The sequence below is a fragment of the Cariama cristata genome, unplaced genomic scaffold (assembly GCF_000690535.1).
Source record: "Cariama cristata isolate BGI_N322 unplaced genomic scaffold, ASM69053v1 scaffold16378, whole genome shotgun sequence".
In the NCBI taxonomy this organism is placed as follows: domain Eukaryota; kingdom Metazoa; phylum Chordata; class Aves; order Cariamiformes; family Cariamidae; genus Cariama; species Cariama cristata.
Window position 1 is genome coordinate 1 of NW_009630779.1, and position 13,614 is coordinate 13,614.

The following is a 13,614-nucleotide window of genomic DNA, read 5'->3' on the forward strand; positions in this document are numbered from 1 at the left end:
GGCAGAGCATTGGAAACTGAAAAATCCTTAATTTAAAATAAGCACTACTTAGCACAGGACAGTTACACAGATAAATATTTATACTTTTAGAAACATAAGCATTCATGACTGAATTCTTTTTATTTCTTTTTATAAAGTTCAAAATGCTCCTTAAAATGGGGAATTTTCATAAAATACCAGTGTTTAGACTGGCAAAATCTGTAGGTTGTTCTAAAGAACAGTCCTTGAAAACATAAAATTTATAATTACTTGCAGGCTAAGTAGGTTTTCTGGGAATCATAATTCATAATTGACTGGAAACGGTGCTACCTGGATGAAGTATTTGTGTTCGAGTCAAATGACTCGTATCTTGCTGTTCTACATATACCCTTTTATAACTGATCTATTCAAGCTACTATATTTAAGATAAATAAGAGACTTTTTTAGAATAATGACATTGGCTAAAGAAGTGCTGTGAAGCTTTTAGTACTAACCAAAACTCTTTGCTAGAATGCCTGTTGGTTGTTTCTGTCATAGCAATAAAAGCGAACTTGGGCATTCAGTGGCTACTGTGTAAAATGGTTGAATGAAGCTTTTTACTAAGCCATACTTGCTCATGAAAAAGTACCTGTTAAGGGATGTTACAAGCAGCTGCTGCCTCCAGCAGCTCTGGGGCCTGGCAGTTCCTTCTGCCCGGCTGCTGGAGCCCAGCCAAGGGACCAGAGTTCTCTGTCCCAGGCTGATGGACGTGGCTGCGGCTTTCCTGTTTCCTTGTAGGTTCAACCACTAGCAAGTCTGAGTGTGTATTCCAGAGAGAGAGAGACTCACGCACACACACTTCTGTATCCTCCCCCCTCCCCAGCATGGCTGGCTACACAGACTGGCACAAGCAATGTGCTGCCTTTAAGAGCACCCATGTGTAACACTACCAGGATTTGCTTAAAAGGTAACTACAGACACCCAAGACCCTTTCCTCATCTTCAGCTGATAAGGATTGCTGTTTGCTAGTAAGAGTACACACCCACCCACTCTCTAGAACCACAAGCACATGCACATTTGTGGATGACTGGCATAGCCCATCCATGCCATACCCCTGCCTGGATCCCAGTCTCTCTTACCTGCTGTGCAGGCCTCCAACTTGGAGACTAGTCCAGCCTGATGCTCACTAGCAGACATATCTGTGCACTCGCACACTCGTCTTGCAGGCACTCTGCACTTGTGGTTCCCCCCAGATGCCATCGTGGACTCTCTGTCCACCTGATACCCCTGCCTCAACCCAGGGCCTCAGACTCACTGGGTAATCCACCTTGAAGTTTGCTAGCAAATTGCACATGCATGCACCCCATGCACACTAGCTTTGGGAAAGATGCATATGCTTGCCCCCTGCCCCCAGCAGCGGGTATCAGGCATATGGGCTCATAACTCATGTTCCTACTCTAGATGCTGGCACTGAGCCACTTGCCGTTGCTTCACTCACCCTTATCACCGCACTAGCTGTTTTTTGGGACACATGCTGTTCTTGCCCAGTGGGTGGACACGAAGACCCCTACCCACCCCTGTAGCTGGCACTGAGACGCTTGCTTCCATTGTTGACACCACAGACTGAAGGGTGCCTACACTGCCTACAGCTCCAGCTGCTGGCACCAAGTCTGCTCGCTTCAATCTCAACAGTAGCTGGCACTTTCGGACATAAAGTCCATGGTGCCCACAGGGATGATCCCAAGAGGTGTGGCCTCTCCAGCTACTGATGCTGAGACCCTTGCTCACTCCATTTGCTAACCCCAAATCCACTCACACCTGTCTTGTTAGTTGCACCTAGTCCACACACTTGCATGCATGGGATAGAGAGTGAGGCTGCACAGAGGGATAGCTAAGAGCAGACTGTAGGAATCAGGTGCATAAGTTTTGTGTAAGTACCGGAGGCCGCCCTTGAACATCCCAAATCCTCATGTTCCTCTTATTTCCTCCTTGTCACTTAGGTGGTCCTCTACAAAGCTTTGCCTATAGATTCTTAATGGCCCGTCAGTTAGAGACTGGAGACTGGAGACTTTGGTCTTTGCTATTGTTTCTGTTATGTCTCATCTACCAGTATCGTTTCTCTGTATTCCTGTTTATTGCTTCATTCTTTATTTGTTATACCCTTTTGCACTGAAAAGGTCCCTATTCAGATAACCATAATAAAGCAGAGGTTCTTACCTTCCACATACTGTTACAGCATCATCTGGTAGAAAATAATGTACCCTCTGTACCTTCATCTTCCTCAAAGCAGTTGGAAAAACAGACTCTATAAAGAGAAGTATTCAGTCAGTCAGAGATGTAGAGAATGATATTTCATTGTCAAAATTATGATGGAAACTTGAACATTGTTTAGAACAACAAAAAGAAAGATTGATTGAATAGTACCTGTGGAATACACTGTGATACATGACTGCAAAATGTTTGAAGTATTTTTTCATTATTTGTGGGATGAAGATGCATCTTCAGAAGCTGGAATCTATGCACAACCCTCAACAGATATATTTTCGACAAGACGTTCTCTGTGAGACCCTGGCTGGCAACAGTTGTCCCTTAATCACTATTACAGCCATGCCTGAGTCCAATTACTATGAACATATCTGTCAGTTCAGTAAGTATGACTTTTCTTTCTCATCAACTGAAAATAATGTAAAACTAGGTCTTTATGAAAAAAATTAGTGTTATTTGTTGTGGATTGTAAAAAGAGCAATGTAAAATAAGGTTAATGAGTTTCATGAAATTAAGAGAGGTCAATATTCAGGATTTGCTTTGTATTTAATAGTATTTATTTGTGGTAGTGTCACTGTCCAGGGCTGGGCCGGCTCTTGACAGGGGCGTCCGAGGCTCCCTGTGAACCCTCCCTGCCCCCGGGAGGGGAAGGGATGGAGAAAAGGGAGAGAGACCTAGGGGCTGGAAATTAAAACTACTTTCATAATACAATAGTGATGGAAAATAGTATAATGTATTAATACTAATGCTACTAATAATGGAAGTAAGAGGAAAAGTATACAAAACCAATACCGACTTTCCCGATGACGATTGGAGAACCGCAGGCCGCAGGGTCTCGCAGGGCTGCCACAGCAGGGTGGGCACTCGGATGTCCTGGACCGGACTCTGCAGCCGACAGGAACAGGATTCAGGAATGCACAAATTGGGGTCGGAGTCAGGAGAGCGAGCAGAGTCCCACAGGGGTGCTGACTGTGAAAGAAGAGAGCGAGACCCTCATGATCCCTTAGCTTTATACTGAGTAAAACATGGATGGGATGGAATACCTTGTTGATCAGTTTTTGGTCACCTGTCCTATCCGCACTCTTCCGCAGGTGCGACCCTTTTACGACTGTTTACTCACTTAACAAAAGAGTGAGCTTTAGTTATGGCAGCATTCCTGGTTTGCTCCTCCACTCCAATATTTTTCTTGGCTATTGGGAAAAAAACTGTCAAAGTCATCATATAATAATTGCCAGTTCAAATGAGTTGTGACTCTATAATTGTCTGATGGAATGTAAAGCTCCATTGTGAGAATTCTGTAATTAGGAGTCCTTATAACAATATTCTGGCAAGCTCTGTCAATAATACAGATACTTAGTAATACTCAACTCCCAAATGCTGTATTTTGCATTATAATAAATGAAGCTGGCTGTTGCCTCTTTTTTCAATTAACTGTTTACTTAGCTTGAATCATATTTTGCAACTTCTATGCATACTTCTTTTAGGGAACCGTCCTTATGTTTTCCTATCTGCTCGTGTACATCCTGGAGAGACTAATGCAAGCTGGGTTATGAAGGGAACGCTGGAATACCTTATGAGCAATAATCCAAGTGCCCAATATTTACGAGAATCTTATATTTTCAAAATTATTCCCATGCTCAATCCGGATGGTGTCATCAATGGAAAGTAAGTAAGCGTAAGATTATTCACGGATATGTAACATGTACTACTAAGTCTTTGCATCTGTTGTTTAAAAAAAAAATCATGAACTAAACTAATTCCAGAAACATACAAACGCAATACTTAATAGGAAAAAAAAAAAAAACACTTACAAAATTGCTAGGACTTTCTAATTTTTAGGCTTTGTAAAGGCAGATGCATTGTTCCATAAATTTCAGTTTTATAAAAAATATTTTCAGTTGCTCGAGTGTGATAATCATTCCTATATGATTCGACATGGCATTTTAATTGTCTTTCTAAACTACAGTCTTGAATAGGTATAGAGAGTTACATGACAGCACAGCTGCTTTTAGGAAAAGCTAAACAAGTTCATGATTCTCATGAAAAAGAACAGTCCTTGTATCTGAGAAAGCATTTTACATAATTTTTCTCTTTTTTTATTATAGATTTTAGAAGGATGTTATGGAAATGGCTGTTGTCAAATGTTATTAAAAGGGGGAAGGTTAACAGGTGCGCAAAAGAAAAGGGTAAAATAGTATCCTCATTTAGAGTTATAATAGTAATTCTTTCACTTACTACCACTTTTCTTAATAAATTTAAGGGATATTTCAGAACCTTTTGATACTGCTATGAGTAAGCATTCAGCAGACTGTATTTACTTAGTTACAGGGAATTCATACGAAATGGAAATTTTGGTATGGCGCATCTACAGTTTCTTCTTACCTAGTTATGGATAGTATTTTAAAAGGTTTTGTGAACAAAATCATAAAAATCAAACCAATTATGGGTTTGAGTAGAACCTTGTCTTTATATACATAAAAGCATGTATATAACAGAACACCTGGAATTAAATCATTCAGAATACAAGTGAAAGTTTAATACAGGGACAATTAAGAAATCTGTCCCAGCAGACACAATCTAAAGACAAATGCACTGAAGATGACTGCACGAACATGAATTTCTGCAAGTTTAAAAGTTCTTACAGAGATGATCTTTATTTGTTTGCTGAGTTTTTTTGGTTTTGTTTGGTGGTTGGGTTTTTTTTCCTTCTTGTTTTTGTCACAGCTACTTGTCTCCTGACAACTTCATTTCTCAGATTTCTGGTTGACATTAGTCTGTGTATTATGGAAGTCAAGACATCCATCAAGATACCATATAATTTAAATTACTGATTTTGAACTAGCATTTGAATAGAATCACAAGCCTTCAGTTTCAATGGCAAATAAACAAGATTACCAGTGACTTCATATAAGAAGCTACTTCTACTTTATTTTTAGGTTTTCTGTAACATAACTTAAAAAACCCCAGACACTTCTATTATTTGGCATGTTAGAAAAGTGAAGTTTGTTTCTTACCAGACTCCTTCCAAAGAAGCAGTGGTGATGAGGAAAACTTGAGGTGGGGGGGAGGCTTATTTAAAAGTATGATAATACAGACTACATCATGCGTTTTTCCACCCCCCGACAATAGCCACCGTTGCTCTTTAAGTGGAGAAGATTTAAACAGACAGTGGCAAAATCCAAATCCAGATCTGCATCCCACTATTTACCATGCTAAAGGGTTACTGCAATATCTGGCTGCTATAAAACGTTTACCTTTGGTGAGTATGATTGTGTAAGCACTTCAGAATCTTTATAATATTGTCTGTATAGCTAGCCTGTAAATTAAAGATTTTAATATGGTCTTGTAAACTGAGTCACACTTAAATTTGACTTGGAGAACTGGTCTTCTGGAAACCTTTAGATCTAAATCGGTTTCCTTTGCTAGGGTAGAAGGTTAAACCTTCCTTAGATGAATCTTAGGTTTTTTGTCTTAATGTACAAGTTAATTATATAAGGAGTTGTGTTTCCTAATTCTTTGGCACTTTCAACAGTACAAATAAAATTTTCTATTTGTCCTTCTATTACTTTTATAAAATGTTAATTCCATATGCCTTGGCTTTGTTTTGCCAAATGATTGTAGGTCTACTGTGATTATCATGGTCACTCTCGTAAAAAGAATGTATTTATGTATGGCTGCAGCATCAAAGAGACAATGTGGCACACAAATGTTAATGCTGCCTCTTGTGACCTGATGGAAGACCCTGGTTACAGGGTAAGTTTGATACTTGTACCTTTTTCACTTGGCGTGAATTTGGAATATGCTTTTCAAACAACTTCCCAATATTATTCTATGCACATAGTGACTTTATAGCATAAGCAGACTTATTTAGAATGATCTCTTTTTAGTTCGTGAGTGTACTTCAAAGTATTTTGAGAGCTTTAAACATTGTACACTATTACAGCTAAAGATTAATATTAGTAGAGTGCTTTATTTTGGGGGGTCTTGGTAACAATACATACTTTTTTGTGTTCAACATTACCATTATAGTAATACATGGAAAATACGCCTATGTGCATATATAATTACTGGATTAAAAGAGAGTGATTTAAGCATGGCAAACAATATTCTAGCAACAAGAAAATAAAAATACTGAGTTGCTCTGAGAAATACTCATTTTTGTGTATGGAATTAGGCAAGGTTCCTCTTAGAAAGATGTGTAGTTAAGGCATGTGCCCCTAATACAAATACGTGATAAACTTGCACGAACAACATCCACTGCCTTGTATAAGCTTTCAAAAATTCCAGAAGATTGAACGCATTAGGTGTTACGTTTCTTTTGTGTAGCTCCACTGCCGCCCCGTGGCCACTGCAAATCTGTGCAACTTGGTGCTTCCAAACCTCGTGGTTTTTAAGATGCAGAGTTAAGCTTGAAGAGCGTGTGAACGCACGTTAAAACGCATAATGCATTCATGAGTGTAAATGAGTACAGATACTTTCAGGGTGTTTTTCCTCAAATCTCCCTCACTTAAAAAAAAAATATTCTATCGCTCCTTGATTTTCTTGTCTGATTTCCTGGATGCTGAGTCTGATGCCGTTTATGCCTGCTGCTCACCACATTTACATGGGGTTTTGTTACTTCAGCCTGCACTACCATAGAGCACAAAAGACAATAGTCAATAAGAGTTGTGGGAAAAAGCCTTTTGGTTTCAAAAAGACAGACAAATGTTTGAGCAAGCTTACCCAATAATGGTATATGTACTACTGAAATAGTCAATTCAGTGTGGTCATATGTTTTGGCTTAACTGAGACAAATAAAAAACGGAAAGAATGTAGTAATTTAGCATTAGTCAAATATATAAATTTGTATAACTGTTTCTTGTCTTTTTCCAAAGCTGTCATGTAAACAGTTACACTGAATTAGGAGGAGATGATGATCACCTGAAGAATTCTTTTGTATCCTGATTCTTACTCACATGACTAACACTTAATTTTAGTAATTGAATCTGAAAAATAGTATTTTAGTAAGTAGGAAATGGCAAACCTAGTGTCACTTGAACACACTGGGGTTTGAAAACTCAAGGTGGAGAAATGTTTTCATTCTTGTTCTTTTAATTCACATTGCAGCAAAATTTTCTGATAACAGTTTGTGATTGCATATTCCCCTCCCCCCAGCTTCCATAATTTAAATAAACGAATCACTGTCTTTTTCAAATTGCTGTCTTGCAGGCACTTCCCAAGATCCTGAGTCAAACTGCCCCAGCATTCTGCATGGGCAGCTGCAGCTTTGTAGTGGAAAAGTCCAAGGAATCAACTGCACGAGTTGTTGTCTGGAGAGAGATAGGAGTACAAAGGAGCTACACAATGGAAAGCACGTTATGTGGATGTGACCAGGGCAAATATAAGGTAAGCAAATATATCAGTTAAACTGTTCCTACTCTATGATTTCTTCCATTTGCATTGGTATCTTGTTCTGTAACCCCACTTGCTTGCTAGCTTTTAACTTCTAAAACTCTTTTAAGATCTGCATACACTAATGTTAGAGTGAAGTTACACGATTAACAATATTATAGGTTGCATAACAGTCTTCATCTGTCACTTAACCCTCCCCTCCCGGTATGTTATGCATATTGGCTGTTTTAACAAGGCTGATATTAATTATTGCTTGTGACACTTATGTATGCATGAGTTAAAAAAATCAGAACTGTTCTTTCCAGTAGATAATTAAAAAATTGAGTAGTAATAAATACCAATACTACAATAAAAATGTCCTTTACACATGGCAATTTCAGACTTCACCATGACAGTTCATGGTTCTTCAGCAGATATTTAGTAGTGTCTCTTACAGAATCTTCATGTGTAGCTGCAGAAACAGGCTTATAAATCAAAATACTTTCATATCACGTTACCAGAACTACAAATTACACATCTCTGAACTCACCATAGTTGTTTGACTTCTTGACTTAAATCTTGTTTTCAATTTGTCTCCTTCAAAAGTGTTAACAGTGCTGGATATTTGAAAAGAAAAGGTGATCATGTTTGTAGTTTCTCACTAGTAGAAAACTTACTTCAAAGAAAATATTCATAGGGGGAAAAAAGGAGACTCACTGCCCTAACATCTAACATCTGATCTTCAACTTCTGTCACTGGGTTAAATTTAGCTACAAATTGAAGCAAGCTTTTAAAGTGAACATTCATGGAAGAAGTCACAGTTTCCTCTGCTTGAAAACAGAGTTTAGGAATGCTCATCATGAAAATGACCACAAGCCTTGAATAAGGCTCTTGACAAAAAGGGAATCAGAAGGCTGGGATCAAGGCTGGGGGTGACAACAGTGGAATAAAAAAAAAAGTTGGAACAAGCTATATTTAGTTTATTAATGTATGCTCCAACACCCATGCTTGTCTCCCTAGACAGAAGCAAGACACATACTTCAACAGGAATTTCAGTAGGTCTGTAAATGCTAAATGAATGAGTTAATTTTGTCAGTTAACAACAGAAACATACCTGCTGTCTTCAGAATAGTCCATTATTCCTCAGATGACATCATTATGGGGTTTTAAAAAATGATAACTCATCCAACTTGCTTATTTTGAAACTTCCAGAATATTCTTAAACATGAACCTTCATGGCTTTAGCAGTGTTGCTACAGAAAGTTCTTAAGAAAGGTGAACTGAAGATGCTTTGTGGACAAACTTTAAAGATGCTTAACCTGCAAAACCCTTCTTCTGTAAGGAAGAAAAAAAATGATTAATTCTGTGGAAAAATCATTTACTCAAAAGGGAAAAGCATTCTTCTATATTATATAAACTAGCTGATGAGATCAAATTGCTGTTCTGTCACTCATTGTATTTGGAGTACAAGAAGTTGTGAGGTCTTAGTCATCCTCTGAACATACAGGAAGATTCTTCATTTTTTTCTCCACTACAATAATGCTCAGACTTATTAAGAAAATGTATCTAAAAGGCCAAGGTGACTAGACAGAAGAAGAGAAGAGCAACTTTTCTCCAATGAGAAAGGCAGAAATGAAAAGGCTCGGTCTTTTTTTTTTTTTTTTCTGGAGGGAGTGGGGCCAGCAACTCTGTGAATAAACTTGTAATATAAATTAGATGACATATTTCATAAAACACAGAGAGGAGTTAAACTGTAGAAATCACCTGCCCTCCTACTTCCCACCCCAAAGGACATGACATTTCAGATTTGAGGGCCTAGACTGTGTATTGTGTAAAGGTCTGAAGCACTTTTCGAGTTGCCTTCTGGTTTGGCATCATCACTGAATTTTGTTCAAAGCACAAAGAGGATTACTCAACAATTCTGTCATTGTGGGAGAAATGATGAGTCTTTGCCAAAGCTGGATAATATCAGAACATCAGTTCTTCTTTTTACTCTGTTTTGTTTTACTCAGACAATGGTGATGCTAGATTATTTCCAGCCAGGAAGCTGTTGAACTGAAGTTAGCAATTCTTGCCTGAATTTAGGATCCCTGGTGAGAGAATTATTTCTGGAAGCAATCTTGGTTTAACTGCTTGTGTGGGGTCTTTGTAGTGTCTTGTGCTACAAATATTGCTTAGTCATCTGCGATTCAAGATATTGAAAAGCAAACATTCCAGTGAAAAGATGCTCCAAGGTCTACTATGGAGGATAATTAAGATACCAGTCAAAAGAACAATTTTGTCAACAATTCAAACCACCTGAAAACTGAAATCAATCCCTTTCCTGATTGGAGATTAATAAGTTTGGGAGTATTACTCAGTTTTTAAGTTAATCGAAAAGATTTTGTTCTGTGGCAATTTTATGACGTACATAAGGCGAAAACTTTAGGAGATAAGGATTCAGTCAACAAACTTTGTCAGTTACCATGATTCTTCAGTCTCTAAATTTTGAGTTCTCAAAAATGATCACATCTTTGTAGCTTCTGCTGAATAAGAAAGCAGAAGAACAAGATGATGTTTTACTGTCCAACTGACTTCTCCAAATCCTAGTACAGCTGTTTTCATTTTATTAAGTACATATTGCAAGAATATTCTTCTCAACTTGAGGTCACAGTCCACTATGTCTTTGTTTTGCATCTTTGCTTTCAGGTAGCAAAGTTCATCACCGAAACACTCTATTAATGTGAAGGTATTTTCATGATGTCCTTAGTAAGGAAGACTTCAACCAACCATCTAAAATGTTACTGCCTAGAAGACAGTTGCATAAAATGTAAAGAAAAAGGAATGAAATCTGGTGCATGTTCAAAAAACCCAAACAACTGCTTCCAGGTGGCTTGTGCTTAAAAGTAATGCTTGTAACACTTAAGGAACTTTAATAGGCCACAGTTAAAGGTACTGTAACAACAGTTGAAGGTGATCAGAAGATCCAGAAGAGGAGTGTAATCAAGGCTTCAGTGAAAATGAGCTTCACCTCAGGTCCCTTAGTTACGGCAACTGTTTATTATTATTTCCTGAAACAGACTTTGGGTCTCTTGTTTTGTGGAAATTAGGAAATTTCACTGATGGAAGAATAACAGTGGATTAAGAAATTTGGTATTTGGCAGCTGTGTGGTATTACATTCTCCATTTTGATTTAAGGAAATGACAGAAGCAAATCTAGACTTTGATGTGGTCTTTTACTGCAAGTATGTAGACCCTTCAGTATAGTAAGTTCAAACTTTATCATCCAAGCGTTTCACAGTTATCCACCTCCAGTCTCATCCATTTAGGTCTCTCTTTAGTTATATTGTCTTTGTGCTGTGCTGAAAATAGCAGCCATGGAACATGCACACGCTATTTATCTTTTTAACAATTGTCTTTGCACTTTCTTTCATACTGTAGTCTTGTCCTTTTTCGACTTAGAGCCACTCCTATTACACTGTCTATAAGGAAGCTGCCAACTAACAGTAACCTCTTCAGCAACAGATGTAGACAATGATTGGAAAAGTTTCTGAACCATCAAGTTGTGCAATTAGTAATCTGTGTAACAGTGAGATTACTGTTACCCTTCTCTTTCCTCTTCCGCATACTTGTTGCCTCTTGTCCTTAATATTATTTTAATCTCTTTGGGGCAGGGACTGTGTCTTCCTGTGATTAGCGTAGTGGACCCCCAGCTATGACTGGGGTCTTCGAATATTACTGACGTGCAAATAAATACAAAACAAAACCAAAAAATTGGCCTCTGTGGATAAGGTACTGCACTGGGAGTAAGGAGAACTGATTTCTGTTCCCAGCGGGGTCAGTGACATGCTGTGAGACACTGTGCAAATCGCTTCAACCCTCTCTGCCTCCATTTCTCCATCAGTAAAGTGAGGATAATTCTTCCTTTATTAATAAAGTGCTTTGAAACCTACAGCACAAAAGCATTATAAAAGAGGTAAGTAGTATTACTATTAACAATAATGCTCAAATATCCAACTCTTGTTCACTGCTAACAGGTTTCTGTACCATGTTACTGGAGGATGGCACTGTTTGGAATAGTGGATATAGCTTTAGCTTTCTTGCTACTAAAAAGCACTATAAAGACTACAGAGGGGAAAAAAAAAGAACTCACAAGAAAAATAAAATCAAACATTCAGTTTATTAAATGTGCTTATGTTCAAAACAGAAGTACATGAACAATGTACAGACTGTAACATTTCTGGAGCAACATAACACTTTCTTTTAAACCTTGCATTTTAAAATAGAAAATCAATATGGCAATATATACAAAGCTTGTGTGTGTGCTTTTTGGCTTTTAGTAAAAAAAAATCCTACTCCATTTTTTTTACTTTGTGTATTTTCCTACTTGATGACTTAGCTTACCACCAAATCCTGGTTCTTGTGCTTCCCTGCTTGTTTCGTCAAAGCTCCTTTTTAACTACCCTTTATCTTAAGAGGCTTAAAAGATCCAAACTAAAATCCTTTTAAATTCTCTTGAGATACAAAAGTTGCAAAGGGTGGAGATTGGCTTGGGTTGTGACGTTGAATTTGTTAGTGTATATACAGTCAGTACTAGCCAATTCCATAATTGTTGAGAGTGACTCTAGAATATCATTCTCTTTTCATAAAGTAGATGAGGTCAGAGGTTCTGTCCCTAAATACTGCACTGCTGGCTAAAGTAAAAGTGTAAAATTATCTAGTGGGAGGCTTTATCACATATGTAAACTTGGAGAATATTATGTAAGTTCTATCTCCAAAATACTCTTTGCAGAGGAAAATGCCTTGGTATATCATTCGAATTATAAAACAGCTATGGCTTTTGATACTTTGTTGTTTTTAATTACTAAATCTGTGAATAAATGCTTTCAGAATTAGCACATGTAGCCTATAACTTACAGGAGGGGAAGAGATGTTTGAGTCAAGGAGTAACTTCATTGCCTTTAATAGTCTTATTTATGTGTCAGAACATAGCAATGAACTTGATCACAGCTACAATACAAAGTCACTCTTTTTTTTTTATTTATTCTGATGGAACTTCTGATGAAGAATCTTGTATTTGAAATCTCTTTTTATAAAATTTGTCTCAGGTTTTTCAGATATTTTATACTTATAAACTTGGACATGACCTCTCTCTCTCTTCCAATGCCACTGGGTAAAGTGCTCTTAATAATGATATACTAGAAGTGTAGACTAGAAAGCTCCAAAGAAATGTGCCAGAAATGTCTGTTCAGCCTTAGAGGAATCATGTAGTTATTCTCCGAGTTTTCTCTGATACTCTTGCTAATTGTTTACTCTACAGTTCTTATTTGTTCTGTGTTTAGAGCAAGAGAGTGTATTAAATAAAATAAGAAATGTATTTTATAGTAATTCTGCAGTATGTGTGAGTCCATCTGCATGTACCTATCTTGTATTTTTAAATCTTATTTTTAAATTAGGGATTGCAAATAGGGACAAGAGAACTGGAGGAGATGGGAGCAAAGTTCTGTGTTGGCTTACTGCGTTTAAAAAGAATGGCCTCACCTTTGGAATACAATCTGCCTTCTAGTCTGTTGGATATTGAAAATGAGCTGATTGAGTCAAGCTGTAAAGTGACAAGGTAGTACACATTTATTATATTTACTTTCTTTTTTTCAGGAAAAATTGAAGTTTCTCAAGTGATGTAAAGATCCTTTCAAAAAATTCTTCCACTCATCAAAAATAATGTTGATGTGTTGTGACCTGTTAGTGTAACAATAATCTGAATATATTGGAGACTTACTAAGTTAATTCAATTGCTTCAAACTTTGAAAGAAAAATACAGAGTTAGATTATATGTCACATTTGTTGATGGGATAAATACTGGCAATTTTAATGTCATCAGGGATGACTTATATGCATTAAAACTCCGTAGGTCTTAGGTCTCAGTTGTCTTTTGGAGAGCGTTTTTTTCATTTTTTTTATTACTGGTGTCACCGTTTAAGGCTGGGCCGGCGCTTACAGCGGGTGGCAGATGCTCTCTGTTAACCCCGTCCCTTCCCAGAG

The 13,614-nt window shown here is 37.6% G+C and overlaps 1 protein-coding gene across 1 annotated transcript; it reads left to right on the forward strand.

The window, feature by feature from the left end:
* Window positions 1-3,704: 3,704 nt before the first annotated feature.
* Window positions 3,705-13,205, forward strand: LOC104156905 (cytosolic carboxypeptidase 1-like). Its single transcript, XM_009705704.1, has 5 exons — window positions 3,705-3,888; window positions 5,353-5,482; window positions 5,845-5,976; window positions 7,432-7,608; window positions 13,029-13,205. The coding sequence occupies exons 1-5, from the start codon at window positions 3,773-3,775 to the stop codon at window positions 13,191-13,193; spliced, it is 720 nt and encodes a 239-aa protein (XP_009704006.1). The 5' UTR covers window positions 3,705-3,772; the 3' UTR covers window positions 13,194-13,205.
* The last annotated feature ends 409 nt before the right edge of the window (window positions 13,206-13,614 follow it).